The 19503-nt window shown below is 38.8% G+C and overlaps 1 protein-coding gene across 8 annotated transcripts in view; it reads right to left on the bottom strand.

The window, feature by feature from the left end:
- ATF2 (activating transcription factor 2) overlaps window positions 1–19498 on the bottom strand; it is a 56105-nt gene extending 36607 nt beyond the window's left edge. For 2 of the 8 annotated variants that reach the window (XM_082762909.1, XM_082762915.1), the window contains exons 1-5: window positions 15203–15309; window positions 11886–11926; window positions 5746–5814; window positions 5080–5149; window positions 2746–2842 (exon numbers count right to left, since the gene is read on the bottom strand). In XM_082762909.1, the coding sequence (XP_082619035.1) occupies window positions 2746–2842; window positions 5080–5127 (145 nt within the window). In that variant the 5' untranslated portion in view covers window positions 5128–5149; window positions 5746–5814; window positions 11886–11926; window positions 15203–15309. Of the gene's footprint in view, window positions 1–112; window positions 224–2745; window positions 2843–5079; window positions 5150–5745; window positions 5815–8494; window positions 8540–11885; window positions 11927–14538; window positions 14567–14778; window positions 14920–15202; window positions 15310–16524 lie in introns of those variants that run through there. The other 6 variants (XM_082762913.1, XM_082762910.1, XM_082762914.1 and 3 more) reach the window with 6 other exon arrangements.
- Window positions 19499–19503: the final 5 nt, after the last annotated feature.

The raw sequence follows: 19503 nt of genomic DNA, 5'->3' as shown, positions 1-19503 counted from the left end.
ATTTCCTTTAACTTAATTTAAAAATAATGTAATCATAGCAAGGTAACCTTCAAATTTAAGAAACCTGTATTTAGCCTACACAAAGATGGTATCAACAGAGTTAATTACTTACTCTAAGTGACTTTATAGTGGATCAGTGTGAGTATTAACACTTGAAGATCTTTAGCAATTGACTTCAAAATTACTTCACTTTCTTCAGAAAACTAAGTGTAGAAAACTAAGTAAGTATTTTTGAATGTTTGGGGTGCTCCTACATTCCATTTTCTTGTAAAATGTTAATCAGCTACATATTTTGAAGACTGGTTAAAAGAAGAAAACCTTAAAGTTAATACTTAACAGATTTGTTTTGATTTTCTCATGATAGTAACATTCTCAAAAGATAACTACACAATGAAAAGAATGCCAACAAAAATTCTTTATCAAAGTACTTCAGTGCACCTACCTGGAATTAAAGTCATAAACCCCAAATCCTACAGTTGTGATAGAATGGCTGTTCTTCTGTTTTTTCCCCCCCATCAGCCTTTCATAAAATTTGCTCATTTCAGACAGAATTATCTGGTCTCTTAGCCAGCAAAAACCATCTATATATTAATAAAAAGCAGCTAACAGAGAGAAGTGAAAGATCACATTCATTATAAAACATTGTAATATATGGCATTTACATTAATATTCTTAATTTTTGTAAGCTGACGTTCATTAGTCATGTTGATAGACAACTAGACTCTCAGATACAGAGAAAACTGTCTCCTTTTGAAGAATACAGATATGGGGGAAAGAAAAATGACATGGTTAAGAATTCTGTTTTGTCTTTAAAACACACTCTTTTCTGTCTTGCAGGAAAACCGACCACAAGCCCTACTCCACCTGCTGGAGACAAGCAATTCAAGTCCGAAAACCACTAAGCAAGCCCCTTACAGTGCTGGATGGTTAACAAAGCTTTTCTTCCGACCATGTCCAGCAACCAGAGGGAGCTATTCTCAAGTGCCTAGTCTAGCATAGCAGAGCACTTTGGTGAGCTAGCAGGTTCTAGTTACAAAGATAATGCTTACACGAAGGCTTTAATAAAAACAAAAGTGTATTTAAAGCTCACAGTTTGCATTTTTCTTCTCATATTGTGAAAACAGCAGTGATTACTCTGAAGTGTGTGGAACACACTAAAAAGAAGCGTGATATTGCACACAAGACTGTACTGGCTCCTAAGATGGCCATACCACTGAGCTGGAATCAGAAGAACTTTGGTATTTTGCTGATTACTGCCAAGACATTTTCAAAAAGGTCTTTCTATGAAATTTTTGGTACTATGTAAAACCCCCTTATTTCACTATTATTATCTGGTCAAAGATAACCGTATTTGCTGCAAAGTAACTGTATTTGAAATATCCTAAGTGGTACTATACGCATCTTCACTAACATAATGTAGCATTTATGACTACAGATTATACACTAGAACATGGTTGCAAAAAGTTGGAATGATGCCATTGTTTCATTCTCTCACAATTATTGACAAGGTCCCTTCCTTATGGTTTAATTGTTGAGGATCACATTTGAAACTTTAAAAAACATAACTGCTGGCTTAAGAGTAACTTCATTTTTGTCTGTTCATCCTAGCAAGTTACCCATGTAAAAGAAAAATGTTCTGAAGATATCTGAAAATCTCTGCAAGTTCATTTAGGCTCTTCCACCACTGAAAACAAACAAACAAAAAAAAAACATTCCGACTCTAACTTTAGCATGAAGATAGCACGTGCTACCTTCATTGAAGAGCTTTGAAGCATAGATTGCAATGATCCATTAGCAATTACTTCTGATCCCTGACAAAAAATAGTACTTACAAATGACCAAGAATACACTATGAATTCAGAGGTGGAAATACAATAAAAGTAGTTGGAATTTAAAATAAAAAATACTTCAAATAATTAAAACCAAAATTGTTATTTTTCTTCTACTATTTTATTCAAAGATAATAATTCATTTATTTGTTCATTCTCCTAATATCCTAATTGATGAGTGGAGGGGCAGATGCCAATCTGTTCTCTTTAGTGACCAGTGATAGGACCCGAGGGTTGGTGTCAGGCTGCTACAGGGGAGGTTCAGGCTGTGTATCAGGAAGAGGCTCTTCACTGAGAGGGGCTGTCACGCACTGGAACAGGCTCCGCAGGGACGTAGTCACAGCACCAAGCCAGTCAGAGTTTAAGAAATGTTTGGACTGTGCTCTTAGTCATATGCTCTGAATTTTTGGGTAGACCTGTGTGGTGGCAGGAGTTGGACTCGATGATCCTTGTGGGTCCCTTCCAATTCTGATATTCTATGATCCTATGAATGTCATCACAGTATGTAAAAACTCCAAGTATTTTAAAATTTAAGAGACATGTAATCTCAATGAGAAAGTAAACCTTAAATATGGCATAACCTAGTTACAGACCCTGTGAGGCGTAGCCTTTATTAGAGAGTGTTCTTATTGAATGCTTACTACACAATTTAATTAATTCTTAAAGAACTGATTATTGAAAAATACTTAATCTTGTATCAGATATAAATAAAGTTACTTAGGTAGAATAACTGGCTTCAGATTTTAACAAAATTATGTGAGAAAACATTTACTAAACATGATGCAGACAACTACACTGAAGAAAATGTTGCATAGTGTCTTAATAGAAGTCTATGCATTAAATACAGAAAATACATAAAACGTATGCACATTCCACCAGAAAAGTGAATAAACTAGTTATAAAAGTATATACTAACCAGCCACAATGACACTATCATTACGAGCCGGACCAAATTTCAGTGTCATCTCATGTTTATGTTTATGGACAGCCAAATGATCCTCATTGGTAAAACGCTGTGGCAGAAAGTTTTAAGAAACAGTTTTAATTTTGAATGTGAACACAGCAAACACAACTCTACAGAAAGGCATTTTGACAACATGTAAAACAGTTTTTACTCTGTTTTGATTATCACTATTTCAATTCTGTATTGTTTGTATTATCACAATAAAAAGAATGATCTGTAATCAGATCATCAGAAACACACTCTTACTGTATTTAATAGCATAAAACAGAAATAAAGTATATCTCTTGCTCCTAACAGCTTACTATATAACGTAAGAGGCAGACAGAATAGGAAACACTGGAACATCAGACAACTGAAAGGCTGTGAATGAACTTATCAGCAATCTAAAAAGCAATTTAAGAACTCTCAAGTTTTCAGATGCATCCCAGCAGTTTTTTGCATAATTCCTCCAAAATTTGGGGTATACTCTGAAAGAAGCAGTAGGTAGACAAACTATGTGCTGAAGATTCTTACTTCTATTAACCTACAATTCACTATTTCTCTGTAATTTTAGGTAAAGCTAGTGTTTCAATTGAGATAACCTAAAAAAAAAAAAAAAAAAAAAAAAAGGTTTCCCCACATACAGGCTTCCTAACAAGAACATATCTACAAAATATTCTCTTACTTTCCTTTATGAGCATTTGGAACCCAAATTATGTTTCTGAATTTTCCCCAATCATTCAAGTCACTCCACATACGTCCCGTATGATACCCATGAAACATATTTTTTGGAAAACAAAACGGAAAGCTTAGTTGACCTCACAGCACAGTTATCCAGAATATTTCTGTGAGAAAGGACATGTACACATTGAGCTGAAAGGGGATTTAAAAATGTAAGATTACTGAAAGGCAGTATAATACAGACCAGACACATTTTTTTTTTATTATTAATTAGAACTCCCCTTGCCAAGGACTAAATGTCTGATTATCCATAGCTCCTACAACTTATGTCTAGATATAACATAAACCACAAACGTTGTTTATCATAGTAAGCCTCAAATACATCTGTCTGCACTATGTGATGGAAAGGCTCCTTTGAAGGGAACAGGTTCTCCATATTCAGACTGCCTCTCTCAGATCTAGCACGATCTGGCATCTTGAGAAGCTTTGCCCATTCTCTGGGGCATAAACTTCTCCTTCACTTCAATCGAGGATTGCTGTAGCCCCATGATGCTTCTTATATGAGATTTAGTTGCCAAAACACTTCTGACAGAGCTTACATTAAAATGAGATTCAAATAGAATGAGGACAAATGTTGCTTAGGAGAAGGCAGTCCTCTTCTGTTACTTTTCATGTCTCTGAACATATTAGACATAAGAAATCTTAGTTCTTTCCAGATTTAAATACAAAATGTTCCATTAATATAATATTAACACTGTCAGTCATCATGTTTTCAGAATAAGAATAGAAATATTTTGAACTCAAAATCCAAATAAATCCAAGTGCACTAATATAATGGAAAAAATCCAGCTTAAGAAATTAGTTCTCGATAAAGGCAGCAGGGATGCCAATTTCATGCAGCAGATAAATGTAAATTCATTAATTTTCAGGTTACTAAATTAAAAGTGTTAAGACCGCTTCCTTTTAAGCGACCATCTGTTAAAGCATTCATTATTAGTATTTTTTATTTTCTGCTCACTCAGTGCTATATCTACTAATGCTATTTAACAGAGTATGTTACAAGCACTATAGGATTTGAAACACATTTTGTGGCATGTATACTTCTAGCACCTCCCATAAACAAAAACATACATAAATAAGAGCTATTTTATATCTGCAGTCACCACAGATATGAAGATTAATCAAAGTAATAAACTACTTTGAAGTGAAAAAAATTGACATTTTTCATAGACAAACACAGAATGCCTGCAAACTTCACAATAAGCTTCCCACTAACACTGTAATATTCTGAAAAATGCAGCTTACCTAATACAAATTACATTTAGTGAATATGAAAATGTATATGTATATTTTCATGAAAACAAATAAGGCAAGGTTAACAAATGAAATTGTGTTCAGCTCAGAAAGGGTAATTTAATTATCTTTTCCTTGTATGGATAATATTTTTCTGAATAAACACAATTAAAATGCTAGAACTTCTTGCTGTCATCTGCTTTTCAGCAAAACTGGAAAGCACCATACTTTCTACCAGTCATCATAAACCCCCTTTTCTTCAGTCCCTTGAAATACAGTTCACTGTTTTACTTTTACTTGATCAATGTTATTAAGTTCAAGTCAGACTGTTACCTGGCCACATCCAGGGGCAGTGCATAAGAAGGGTTTGTCATCACTCATATTCCACAGGTCGTTGTGCTACCTGTATTAAGAAGAGTGGAAAGCATTTTATAAATATCGCAACAAGTTATCAATACATTAACATTCACAGGAGATTTTAATATTCTAGAACTTCTGCCTTCTAGCTGCACTAAGAATCTAAATACCCAGGACATAAGTAGCATCTGGACCAAACAGAAACATAGTAGGTCTAAAATGTGCATCTCAGTCAGAAAGGCAAGTATTTGTGTACAAAATGATCAATTGCAGAAGATACCTGAAAACACAGTAAGACAGCTTGCTACTGAAATGAAAATACACTGTGATCACTACCCATTTCCCTGCCCCCAAAAAGAACAAAGCAGCAGATAATACTGAGTACTCAAGCATACACTGCCAACAGATGAACGTGATTGATTCTGAAGTTTTTTTTATTCATAATCTGTAATGCAAAGTTAGCAGATGTCCTTTATGTCATCTTTTACAAACATAACTACAAAAATATGTACTTTAATAACATCACAGCCATACAACTGAATTACTAACAGACTAAAAACATTTAAGAATGAAGTAATAAATACTAACACTCTTATATTTTGTGCTGATTTGCATACTTACCACACATACTGATACACATACCTGCCAGATATCACATATAAACCTGTTTCATAGGGCAAGCTACCATATCCTCCTTTTCATGGCAATGAACTGCAATTGAAAGTAAATATTAATTACTATGCCTGTTAAATATGCAACAATCCATGATTTTGTAATGACAAATGCCATGTTACAATGAAATACGACAGTTTTTTGAAGAAACTGTTTACCTCACCAGATTGACCAATTAAGTATTGCCTCTCTCAGAAAGAAAAAGGTGCTTCTACTATTAATTCTTTTGGACAAACTACTTCATTCATATTCTTCTAATAAAAAATTCCAGTACCTCTCATTTTTGAAGTGTGAACTCTTGTACAAAAGTGAAAAAAATCAGCCCTCATATTATCTGTAAAGTTCAGTGAGGGCAACAACTAAACTAATAAAGTTTCAAGGATACCACCAAGAAGAATTAAAATACTGAAGAACTACAGATTTTTTTCCAACTAATTTATTAATTAATAAATGCCTGCAACAAATTGTTGTATCACAGAAGTTTTTACAAGCAAAGAAGGTCTTTTCAGTTCTGATGATCGAACTTAGGTAATATATTCTAAATTATGCAAGGAAGCTTCAGGTAAAGTAGAGAATGAAAAGAAATACATTGTTTGTTCCCATAGCAGAGCAAGGAAAAAAATTCATGCAGATCTGCTGTCTCACCCTCCCCTTCCACCTTGGTAAGACCAGGGCACATCTGTACCATATGCCTGGGTACCAATGTGGTGACTTACTTGAATTTTTCAAGATACCAGTACAAAAAAAGCCTTGTAATTCTACGACATATCAATGATATTGTACTAATTTTTTGAATAAGGTGGTTTTAAGAAGCTGTGGCCAGGAGGTATAACTGTCCCTTATCTCGTAATTTTGAGCTTTCTGTTCCTGAATCATTTGTCTGCAAGATCTCTCAAGTTCATACTGGGTTCTACTGCTTTTTAATACTTTCCTGGTTAGTGGACCTTACTATAGCATGAGCCTTTCCCTTAGCCCCTTCCTTTTTTGGGTTCCAGCAAAGCAAAATGAATCCACTGGCTCTGTTTTCTGGGTTAGGAAGAAAGAGAGAGGGCGGAAGAAGAGAAAGGAGAGCGCATTTCTCAGTCACACTCTCATTCTACAAGCAAGGTAGCATCAGGCCACTTTGGGAAGAGAAAGAGGGACATGCATGGAATTGGGTCAAGCTGTGCTAGACAAGCATAATAGTAATATGTAGATAGAGTGACATCAACAACTAAAAATAATGAAGTACTGGTACAGCAAACATAAAATTATGATACTGTCACATCAGTAAACCCAATAGTGATGAGTAACTAATCACTAAAGTTATCTCATTCTGAGGTCAAGTAACGGGATGGGGAAAAAAAAGCACCAATTTATCTAATTAGCCAGGAGACGACAAGCACTCTTAACCCATCTGAAGGTTTACTCTGGAGGAAACATGTTCATCTCTAAGCATGGAGATCTAAGTATGGAGATCTAACAGTGTTAGTTCTGACCTCAGCTTGGCTTGATGTATGGAGATGTCTTTGTGATTAACGATCATAAGCAGAATAAATCCATCTCTCCCCCAAAAGAGTAGTCATGAAAAGTTGTAAGGCTTTTGAAAGCTGCCTAACTATACTAAGAATATACACCATTTAGCACTAAGCACAAAACAGCTCAAATAAGCCTAAGCAAACTATTTAAGACGTAATACCGCAGAGATTCATATCTGCAGGGCATATATTACCTGATCCTTTTCTCTAAGACTGTACGGTAAAAACAGCTGCAAAGGGTATTACTTCAAGGAGAAGGAGAGCCCGGTGTCCTTGGCCATGGACACCAAATAGCAAAGAAGCAAAACATCGGGGGGAGATTCCAGCGTCACTTCTAAATATATACATTCAACAGAACGAGGATACTGAGACTGAGATCACAAACCAAGAAGAGATGAATGGCTGCCAGAAACTTTAGAGTCTTTGGCACTGACAGCCCAGGGAAACATTTATGTCCTGCAGACAGGATGCCAAAGCAAGTCAGGGATGGAGATTGCTCTGCTGTTCTTTGCAGAGAGTCCATAACCTGTCTCAAGTTTCTGAAAAGGTGAAATATTTTGTGAACTGTTAAAACTATGAACTTGGTACTATCACTATTAAAGAATATTAACAATGTCATATGTAATACTCATGACTAAAGCTTTAGGATAAAAACTAAGGTTCTTCTCAATGAAGCTTTAGGATTCCACCCTAATTACTGTACATTATTTCAAACTCTACAGACACTTAAAAGCCATTCCATAAGCACTGGCATTGTTCAGCTATGCAAAGCAGATTATTTTTTTTAATGCAGGTCCAAAAATAGCAGGGTCAGTCTCCTTTAGGTCTCAAAAGGAATTAGCTTTGTTAAATCTTGATCGTGGGGCACCATATAGTGAAATATGGCTGCAATACACACATATGGATATACATGATGAACAGAAGAGTTATATCTTTATCAGAAATGGCTGAAGATGATAATTTTTTTATTCCAAAGGATGAAGATTTGAATTAACAAAATTGCTCACAAAGCATTATATCTGTTAATATAGCTTGCTCTGAGTCTTTGACAAATGCATAGTATCAGCCATAAAAATCTACAACACCCACACTGTTAGCATTTTTCTTAGGTCACAATCTATAAAGATGAATTTTTCCTGTCTGTCCATTTTCTCTTTTAAACAAATATTACCAAAGCATGCATTTGCATATGAAGTAGTTACCTGGTTTCATGTTTTAGTTTGTGAAGCTTGTGAATTTTGAATATCCTGTTTATAAAGAAAAAAAAAACAAAGTGTTGTCCTGCTGGATAACTTAGTGGAAAAAAGTTGGAGACAGATTCATGTCCTGAACTTTCTAATATTACTCGACTGCAGACCACAAGGAACTTGGTGAGATACTGCCTTGTAAAGGGATTCCAGTTAACATCTGAGGAAAAAAAAGTCCCTTGAAGCACTAAAGCTTTTGCACTTAAAAGAGTTCACGCATGCATTCCAACAAGACCTTGGACATTATAAATCTAAATAGAAACCGGATCTGACAGGATGGGAAAACAAAGGGCTCACATTCATTAGTCTAGCCACATCAGTAAGGATTGTATTTACCTATTACAAAGTCAAATGCAAAGCTCACACCTAGAACAAAATAATTCCATGCAATACTACAGGCTGAGGGCCAAATGATTGTCAAGCAGCTTTGGGGCAGAACCTGTAACTCCTGGAGGACAAGAAACTGAACTCAATTCAGCAGCATGTCACTTGCAGCATTGAAAGCTAACAGCATCTTGGGCTGAATTAGCAAGAGCAGTGCAAGCAGATCAGGGGAAGTGATTATTCTCCTTTATTTGGCACTCATGATGCTACAGCTGTAGTACTGTGTCCAGCTTTGAGCCCTTAAAAACACAGCAGATGACAAACTGTAGAGAAACCAGCTGGGGCCCCACCAAAATAGTTAGGGGGCTGGACTATTTCATACAAGAGGAGTAGCACGGAGCTAAGTTTGTTCAGCCTGGAGAAAGAAGGCTAAGGAAGGACCTAGTTTCTTTCTCTATTACACTACCTTATGTGTTATTATACAGAGGACAGATAAATGCCATCTTGAAAAAAACGTTACTCTCCCAACCCACACGAACTTCTAATCCAAACGCTACAGATAAACTTTACACATCTTCATCAACCAAGTAACAAGCAAACACCTTGCCACCCAGAAGAAAAAGATAGTTCTTGAAGCAATTCCATCTGAAAATGAAAGTCCGCCCTTAACTTTTTCTCTTCAGATAAACCAAATACTTCAGTGAAATAATTATTATTACAATCCACTGAAGTACAGCTTTCTTCTACAAGCCTTCCAATCCTAACCTCTTTCAATAGCATAGAGAAACCTATAAATTCTCACTGCAATTCTCAGTGAGAAACAGAATCAGAGCTGAGCAGGAAAAGCATCAAATAAGCTCAGCAGTATAATCAATTTTGATACTAAAACCAGAACGCAATCTAACATTTTTGGTGTTCATTTACTCTGTATTTACAGTACAAAGAAAAACCAGATTGAAGCGAAAGTACTTTAAAATGTCACATGCCTCATCACTCATAATCTGGAAGGCAAACAGCACAGTAAACTATATACCTGCAAGTATGTATACATGTTTAAATACAAAGAGAAACGATAACAGTAAGGTTTGAAAACATTTTACTAATATTTAAGACCGCGTGCTTACTTAAAAAGTAAAGGTGTTTCTATGACACACCACACTAGAGTTCATCTATGTGTACCACAAAAATAGCTTCAACAATCATTTGTATATTTTTATAAGACTTCAATTAAACATCTAAAGTACACTTTCTGGAAACTATTACTGCATCCTCCGAGGCTTGCTTGTAAAATACATTCCTGTAGACAACTTGTAAAAGAAGAGAATAGTACGCTTAGCCAATGTCTTGTTGGCTTATTTTACTGGTAAATGTTCTGTTTTCTCTTAACTCCCTACATGTCAGAAGCATGGAAAATCCAACTGACACCTCATTTCAAATTTATTCTATTAAACATTTAAATAGCTGTTTAAAACGTATGCATGTATATTAATAAATCCTGTAAAAACATCTCCAAATTTGCTGAGAAAAATAATTTACACGTACCTATTAATACTTGTCAGACTTGCTCCTAAAAACTCTGAACACTTTATCAGCATCAAACATGCTATATGCCAAAAGACCTTTATGCCTTAACTTGTTCCTGGACTATGCAGCCTTACTCTGTAATTTCTTACGTTAAACCCTGTAGCAACCTCCTGCAATTTTGGAGTTGATACAAACAGCACAGAAGAAAACAACCTGAACTGAACATAAAAGGATGGGATCTGCTGAGAAGACAGACAACTATAAACAGACAAAATCTGGAAGGAAAAACAAAACAAAGAAACAAACAAAAGCACCAAAACCCCTTAGAATTTTTCTATTCCTCCAGCATTCCTCTGATGGCCCGCAAGCAAGAAAGAGCAGACATTCTCACGAGTGTCATGCTGCCACACACATGCCTGAACTGGACAGTCCATAGAGGACAGTCTGAGTCTGCCAGCTTACATGTGTTGCAAACCCACATTTTGCAGCTAGGCTGACCACTTACAGACACATCTACATATTCTGGTTAGAAAACACAACGAGCAAGTGGGATTAAAAAAAATGTATTAGATTTTGGACACAAATCAGAATTATGGTAGTCTGTTAGCACTGAGTCTCTCTTATGTGTGTACATCACAGAGTGCTTAAGTTAGACCATCAGTGATGTATTTTTCCAATGCTTGCATTTTCTCAAGACTAACCATGTACATTCAACATTTTTTTTTATTCTTTACATTTGATCTGGGATTGTGCCCCTTTTTATTGCACCATAAACTCTTAGTGTATAGTTATTAACCCTCTGTAAGCTTTAACGTAGCCCTCATCATAGCTTCAATCATCAATTGCTTGAAGTTAATAGCATAAGATTTTTTAGATCATACCCTAAAAGTTCCATCTTATAAAACAAAACTGTAACATAAAAGGGCAAGGTCAAAGATTTTCAAAGTCTTTATCAATCTACAATTTCTACTTGAAGTGCGTAACTCTTTCATCTCCACATTCGCTTTTAACTAAAGTCAAGCGGACTGAATATATTTGTCACAGTCAAGAGCAACAGTAACAGTTACCTGAAGAACTACATTTAGTGATTCGTTTGGCTCTATGTAGGAATTTTGACAGAGATGCCTCTTCAGATGAGAAAAAGAAACAGCTATTTTTGTTTTCCAAATGTAACCACTCCAAAATTAAAAGCACTGGCTTTCTCATGCAGCCAAACTAGTCAATGCAAATCAAAATAAAGAGAGTACCTTTTATACTTACAATACTTGAATACAGCATTGTACAGCATAAATTTTAATCACTTCCCATATTTGATCTTCATTCCTACACAGGCAGTCAACCTTACAAGTTTTACTTTCAGTAAAAATCAGATGTTTACATGTAGAATACATCACTTACAAGATGTAAAGTGAATAAGAAAAAGTAATACTTTTACAAGAACTAAAGTAAATAAAATCAACAACTCCATTTTAGAAGAAAAAGCCATCACTCCACTTACCCAGAGAGACTGGAACAGCTTTTTGTTATCTTTTCACTTTCCTGTAATGCAAAAGAAGAAAGATGAATCAAAAGTAATTAATACTTCACCATTAGAGACCACTTTCAAAAGTGTTCTTACCAACTGTATTTTGGTAATGCCACCATAGAATTTTTTGTAAAAAACAAACAAACTAACTAAACTGAATAATGTAGACTGAAGGAGAAAAAAAAATGGAAAAAATCAAACTTTCCTCTTCATAAAGGAAGCAGAATCACCAGAAAGTGACTCGGTAGATTCTGCAAGAGAATGTTGCAGATGGTCATAGTCCAGAACATTTGAAGGCTGTGAGCCCCAAAAACTGGCAAAGAGGAAAACAGGAACAACTTCTTCACTACTGCCACTCTGCTGCTTACTAGAGTGGCTGTTCCATTTCCTAGAAGACACATGGTCAGTTTCAGAGGAACAATAAGGAAGAATGCAAAACCTGCAGCACACAGCTGATTTCTTCTTTAAAAAGCCTAATGCTGAACACTTTTTCCTGATGTCCTAAGTTATGTGTTTGTAACTGACATCTAAGACAAACTGAGGAAGGTATGAAATTAACTTACAATAAACAAGAAGGCAGCAACTGTGTAAGAGGAAAAACGTGTGAGAAGTGAGGACCGATTGACTCAACAAGTTCAAATGAGAACAAGACGTCCACTGGCCAGAGAGTCATGTGTACAGAAACAAAACAATGAAGTTACTTTGGTTTTGCTGAAGGATCAGGCTTTCTGCATAAGGAGGTACAATTCTGGTAGACAGGGAGCACTGACTGAATAAAGAAAGGTCCCCAGGCCTAGCTTCTGGACGGCAGCTCCTGCCTTGATTAGTGGAAGTTCATGCTATGTGAACGCAGCTCTTAAAAAGAAGTCAAAAGCCGGTGAGCCTCAGAGAAGAAATTTAGAGTTAATATTCCCCTGATCTATTCATGATTTGCTTAGTGAGATACTAGGACTTACTTTCATCAGCTCAGTTTCCTAGGTGTGAATGTTTTAGTATTGTCCATCAACCTAACAAACATTGAGTATGATAATTTAGAATTCAAGTAAGAACAAAAATCCTTAAAATATTAGGATCATCTCCCTACAGGACTCCCGTTGCTCATTGAGATTTACTGATTTTCCACCCTATAAGCAACAAAGTAAGTGACCGTTGGCATTTACCCAGAAATGGAACCACACTGCACTGCTCAAAATAACTTACTGAAGACAAACACAAGTCTGAACCGAAGCTAACAGAAAAATTCTCAAGTTGAGTTCCTGCTAAAGTGCAACTGACAGAGAATACAATTGGAAACAGCGTGGCACCAAGTTGCAGAAATACGAGCTATTGTATAGCTATTAAATATCAGCTCATATTTCTATCACTAACTCTACTCAACGTCTTCTTAGAGTGCACCTTATTGATTTGAAACAAACCTGCTTAAGTTATGCAGGAGGACATGATAATTTGAAGGCAATTCATTATTACAAAGAAAAGTTAGTACTATTGAATCATGTTTATTCCACTGAAAATAGGTAATGTTACTTCAAGATCATTTTAAGACATAAAAATGTTCATATTAGAAATAACAGATACTCTTTAAATGTAAACACGCATTTGTAAGTTTAGTTAATGGTTTGGGGAGAAAAAGAATAGCTGATGAGAGAGGAATGTTAGGCAATAGATGCACCCAAATTTAATTAATAGAATTCAAAAGAACAGCATATTTCAGGCCACTCAGTGCTGTCACAAAAACACAGTAGCAACATGATAAAAAAATTATTCATAGAAGTATGCATGATTAAATTTAGGACCTGAAAGCACCTTATGTTACATGTTGCACAGTCAAGAAGTTTCTGGAAAAAGATATAACAAAGATGTTCAGATTTCTAGAATTTAAATCAGGACAGAAATATGACTGCACAGTGAAAAAGATCACAGACTCAAATAGTTGATTAAATATTAGCATGGCACATCAGTAGTAAAACAAACTCATAATGAATTTTTTTAAAAGCACCTTCACCCCACATACACATGGAATTATTTTTATTTCACATTTCTTTCGATGCATATTTATAATAAGCAGTTCATGACAACATGTCAAAATTGTTGCTTCTCTTACTATAGCAGTTTCCAACTTTGATTCTTCCAACTTAGATTGGAGAATCCAAGTGAATGCCTAACCTGACAATAGCTTGTCAATTGCACCTACAGCTGGAGTTCCATCAATGGGCAGCCATGTACGTTTCAATGAGAAGTTGAAGATGCATCCAAAACACTTACTAGAAGCCCTGGACCACAAATAAAAGTTTTCCTCATCCTTGAAACGAACGTTGAATTTAGCGTTTAATGCCATCTTATGTAGACACAGCAGTAACTTAAACTTAAGTTCAGCAACATTGGCCTTTTTTTTTTTTTAATAAAAAACAAATGGTAACCATATGTAGCTTTACAGCCAGCAAGAGCTTGGGAAAGGCCTTTCACAGCTGTGAACAGAATAGATGAGACAAGATGAGGATAAAGATAGTACTTTAAAAGGTGAAACACAAAATTCAGTCTGAGTTAGTTATTCGCAAAGCAGCAGATGAATCAGAATTTCTATCCCTATCAGAATTTTGCGCTCTAGCATGAAGAAACAGGTGGCTACCTTCATTTGGGGAGGAGAACGACCATTCCTGGGAGAAGGCAACATAAAGAAAAGCGAGTGTCAGAGCCCGAGGCTGGGGCACGGAAACGCACTCCCGGCTCCCACTTCACGAACGGGGCTGCGGGGGGACAAAACCACAGGAGCAGCACGGCAACACCCCCTCCATCCCCCCCATCCCCCCCTCGCCCCACACCGGGGCGATAACCCCCCCGTGCCGAGACCCCGCGCAGCCACCCGCACCCGTTACGGCGGCGCCCTGGGAGCCGCACGATGCGGGGCGGGCCCACGCCTCTCGCCTGCAGCGGGGCGCCCCGGCCGCCCGCCGCCGGGCACGGCCCGGGCCCTCCGTGCCGCGCAGCCTTGGGGCAGGGCAGGGCAGGGCAGGTCCGGGAGGCCGGCCCGGGCCCCGCCGCGGCCGCCCCCGCCCCTACCTGCGGCGCTGCGGCCCCGGTGCCGGCCCCGCCCGGCTCTAGGGGCGCCGGGAGCCGCAGGCCGCGGTGGGGGAGGGGGCGGCCGCCGAGCGGAGCGGCGCCGCCATGTTACCGCCTCCCGGGCAGCCCCCGCACGGCGCGCGGCGGCGGAGCCACCCCCGGGCCGGGCCCGGGGCTCCGCTGCGGGGCGGGCGGTGCCGGGAGGGGCCCGGTGCCGCTGTTTACAAACTCACCGGGCCCGCAGCGCGCGTTAACGGCCGGGTCCCCCACAGGCTTCCGTCGCCTCTCGCGAGAGCGCCGCCGACATCTCCGCGGGTGGCGGAGGAGCGCGGGTCACGTGGCGCCGAGGGGCGGCGCGCGCCGCCGATTGGGCGCCGCCGGCGGGGCGGTCGGGGCCGTGGGGGGGGGTGCCTGTGTGGCCGGAAGCGCCGCGCGGCTGGGTGCGGCCGCGGCGCCGCCGAAGCTAAGCGGGCGCCGCGCGGGTTTTGCGTGGATGGGTGACCGCAAGGGCCGGCGGCGAGGCGCTGCCTGCCGGGCGGTCAGGGCCCGTCACAGCAGGTCGTTAGGCGGCTGCCTACTACTGAGAGCAGTAAAACCCATCTCTGCCTCGCCAGGGATCTTAAATGCCTGCCCTGAGGCTTCCCTGGCCACATCTTGTACAATTCAGGCCTGGGAGCCAAGCCCTGTGAGATCCGTGCCTCCTCCTGCACTCGGGGTAAAACCACTCAGGGAGGGCTCGTGTGGAAGCGCTGATGAGGAGCTGCGGCACAGCCCTGGCCCTGCTGCTGCAGGGTGGTTATGAAGTGCTGGGGGCTCTGCTTGAGTCATGTCACATCCATGTTGCTCAGCCCTTGCCATGGATACGTTCCTTGAGCTCCCCGCTCCGCCACACACCACAGCCCTGCCCGCAGGGGAGCCCAGTGGGCCGGAGCTGCCTCCTGCCTGTGGCCACAGCTCTGCTGAACACCTCCAACTTACCACTCCACCAAAAACACTGCAGCAAAGCACAAAGAACATAAAACATAAGCAGCTTCACCTAATTTTTTTACACAGAAGGAATCAGAAACATTTTGGATGAATTCAAAAATACCCTAATCATAGACATCAGCACAGTTTAGCTGGTATGTGCTCCCAGCCATGGATGAAATTTTAAACTACCAATCCTTTCTCCTGAGACTGATCAAAATCCTGACCTGATAGTATGAACAACAAAAAAAATCTTCTAAAATACAGTATTAGTTCCAGTAGCATAAGCAAATTCTACACTATGTAAATGGCATCGCCCGTTTCCCTGAACTTGTAGAACTCAACATGGTATGCCTTATTTCTTGTCAAATGCTTTGGCAGAACTTCACAGAAGTGCTGTACTGTGCCTTCACGATAAAGTGGGATAAAACCGTTTAATTAATTTGAATTCTTCTTTACGAAGTATGCCGTGAAAGGCTCAAACAAGAGATACCGCAGAAAGGAACAAAAATCTATGCAGTTCTAAACTTCCTGCACAGAGCAACTAAGAGCTGCATCTGAAACAGGTATTCTTCGGTTTCAGATTTACCTTTACATGGCATCCATCCTGAGTCTGAGCAGAAGGCTCAACTGCAAGTTCTTTGCCTTTAGCCTCAAACTGCTGCAGAGAACACATACAGAGTATAAGCAGGGAAAAACAAGAAACAAAGAAAGAAGCAGGTCTGGAAGCATGAATCACTTGCCTGCAGCAAAAACATAACAACATAACTGGTTAAAATAAACATTTCTTTCACCACACATTAGGATAACACTCGTGCACATCACTTTCAGAGGTGGAATGATGCTGAACCTACTGGAACAGCAGGCAGAGCACTTCAGAGACAGTGGAGATCTCTGCTGCAGCTAGCTTCATCCAAGAACAGAGTCCTTAGTTTGGAGGATATCAGTCTTCCCAAATTGAAAGCACAACAACAAAGGTTTCAGGAAAAGTGAAGCCTACTGTTGCTTCATGGGACTTTATATCTGTTTTCTCTGACCTATGAGAAATGTTTCTTGATGTAAGCTCTTATGGAGGTGGTCAAGTCCTTTTAGACAGATCACTGCTACCCAGTCACTAAAAATAAATAAATATATATATATCTTTGTAATATGCAGACAAATAAATGGTTTTCAAATAAATGGTTTTTAGTTATCTCTTTTGTGAGCATTTTAGGAACACCCTATTTTTTTTGGAAGACCACCCAAACTTAACTGAGCTGTTTAAGTGCTCCAACAACCAGCGAAAGCACGCTGTTTTTCAAGAACAGGGAAAATAAAGGAATAAAGGGAGTCCATGTGCCCTAGGATGTGAAAAACCCACCCATTCCTCATTGGCTAAGGCTCTTATTGTCTATAAGGAGGATAACCCTCCCTGCCTGAAGGTTTGCCTCCATGTTTTGAAAGAGCTGGATTAGTCTTTATCTGTAACGCTGACATCCAATTCTTCCAAAGTTAGCACAACTTAACAGCAATTTTGCTTGGTTTTGGACCATGTTAACCAGTGAGTGGAGTGATTTAATATGTGTCAAGCTTGGGGAGATGCGGAGATACTACTATGATATGTCAGGTGTGAAATCTGTCTATGTGCTGCCTTTCAAACAAGGCTGACCGTAAAGAGAAGACTACATGTTGACAGAAGTGAACCACAAGGGAAAGGACTGGATACAAGTCCAGTAATTGTGGTCACTCAGCTTCCTTATCGAGGTTCCAGAACAGCTGCTAGCCAGAACTCCCTACACCAAGCACACAATCGTAACTCAGCAGAGCTATTTCATATGTAGACCAACTTCTAAGTATTATTAACTGATCCAGAGCTAGGCTTAACCAAGGCTGAAGTTACTTGGTAGGCCAAATCCCAGTGATAAAGAAATCTGAAACCTGAATTAAGTGCTCTCATTGAAATTAGAGTGCTATTAATTAAAAGCAACTTCAACACAATTCTTGTTAATGACTGTAGAACAGACTAGCAGTTACATGTAGAGTTAAAACAATTATCCAAGTCTGAAGTGATGAGAAAAAACTCACCGAATTCTTAGCTCATTATATTCTCCATTGGAGAGCAGAAATTAGAGAGGAATTTCCAGTTAGCTCTAAATACCATAGAATATACATATACACACACACAAATATATTTAAATCCACAAATTTAATTTTTATCTGGCATTAAGTAGAGCTGGGAGTGTAATTCAGCTTCCCTATCAGCCTAGACCAGTCCAAGATATTGGCAAATGCAAACTAGCAACCTTGGAGGCCTGCAGAGATTTCTACAGCACTGAAAGAATGGAAGATGAAGATTCAGGGAGAACAAAGAAATACAGGTAAGTAGATGTAACTACTGCCAGAAGGACAGCAGTACACAGATGAGCTTTAATTCCAGTAATCATTATTTGCCCTACATCTAGGGAAAAAAATCCCCAGAGAACCATTTCTAGATATCACACAGGGCACTACTAATACCACGCTAGATCTGAATACTTCAAGATACCACACATCTTACACTCAAACTTGCAGTTAAATAAAAGGTTGTTTTCCGTATTTCCAGAGTAATGTTTAATCCTTTTGCAGACATGACTGTTCTCTCCAAAGAAAATACAGGAGAAGTAGCCTCTTATGCTAGGTTCAAGTTAGGCTACACGAACACTGTATTTAAATTCAGATTAAAACAAAGGCCTTACCTGCATCTCACACCAGTCTAAGAGCTGTGAGTGAGTTTCTCCATTTCTTGAAGGACAGTATACTTACAGGTCACACCAGTTCCCTCAATTCAAGTAACAGCAGGACAAGGCAGCTCATAAACCTACTCACCTTCTTCCAAAGTCCACTCTATATTTGAAAGATCAGATCTATTATTTAATGTTCAAAGCTCCCCACCAAGTTAGTATGTAAGAGCACATAGTATGTTGCTGTATATGTAGATAACTTAAATGCATTTAGGTTATTAGAAGACAGATGCTGTGAGAAGCAAGGGCTGATACTGCAGACATTTTGTTAAATTGCCTTGATCCTACTGCTATTAAAAAAGTTTAGAAGAAAACACAAGGCTGCCTTTACAAAATTAGGAAGCTGGAAGTTCTGTTTTAATTAGGTGATGCTAAGAATGTTCTAATTAAGTAAGAGAATAACATTTATTAGCCACAATTAAATGCCTTTGACCAGTAGTTTAATTCAACCTGGATAGTGGTCAGAACCAAGCAGAAAATTTGTTCTAGGGTGATCAAAATTCATTGTATAACTGGGAACAAAGGTAAACAGAACTTTCCTATGACTGTGGATTGCTTGGCTCTTTCTACCAAGCAGTGCAAAAATATACTGTGTGCTAGCTAGTCTGTGGGAAAAAAAAAAAAAACAAAAACACATTGTGCACAGAAACAGCTCTGGATAAGTTTGAAACAGGTAAAGGAACAAGGCCAGCAATACAGCTTTTCGTGCTGTGTCAGTGTATCCTGATTTCTCTAGGATAGGCTGCATTGATTTTTTACAAACACGTACCGCTCTCACATACATTAAAAATGTTTGACTTGAAGTCATT

The sequence above is a fragment of the Aythya marila genome, assembly GCF_965140915.1.
Source record: "Aythya marila genome assembly, chromosome: 6".
NCBI classification, from domain to species: domain Eukaryota; kingdom Metazoa; phylum Chordata; class Aves; order Anseriformes; family Anatidae; genus Aythya; species Aythya marila.
This window is presented reverse-complemented; position numbering and strand designations above follow the sequence as displayed.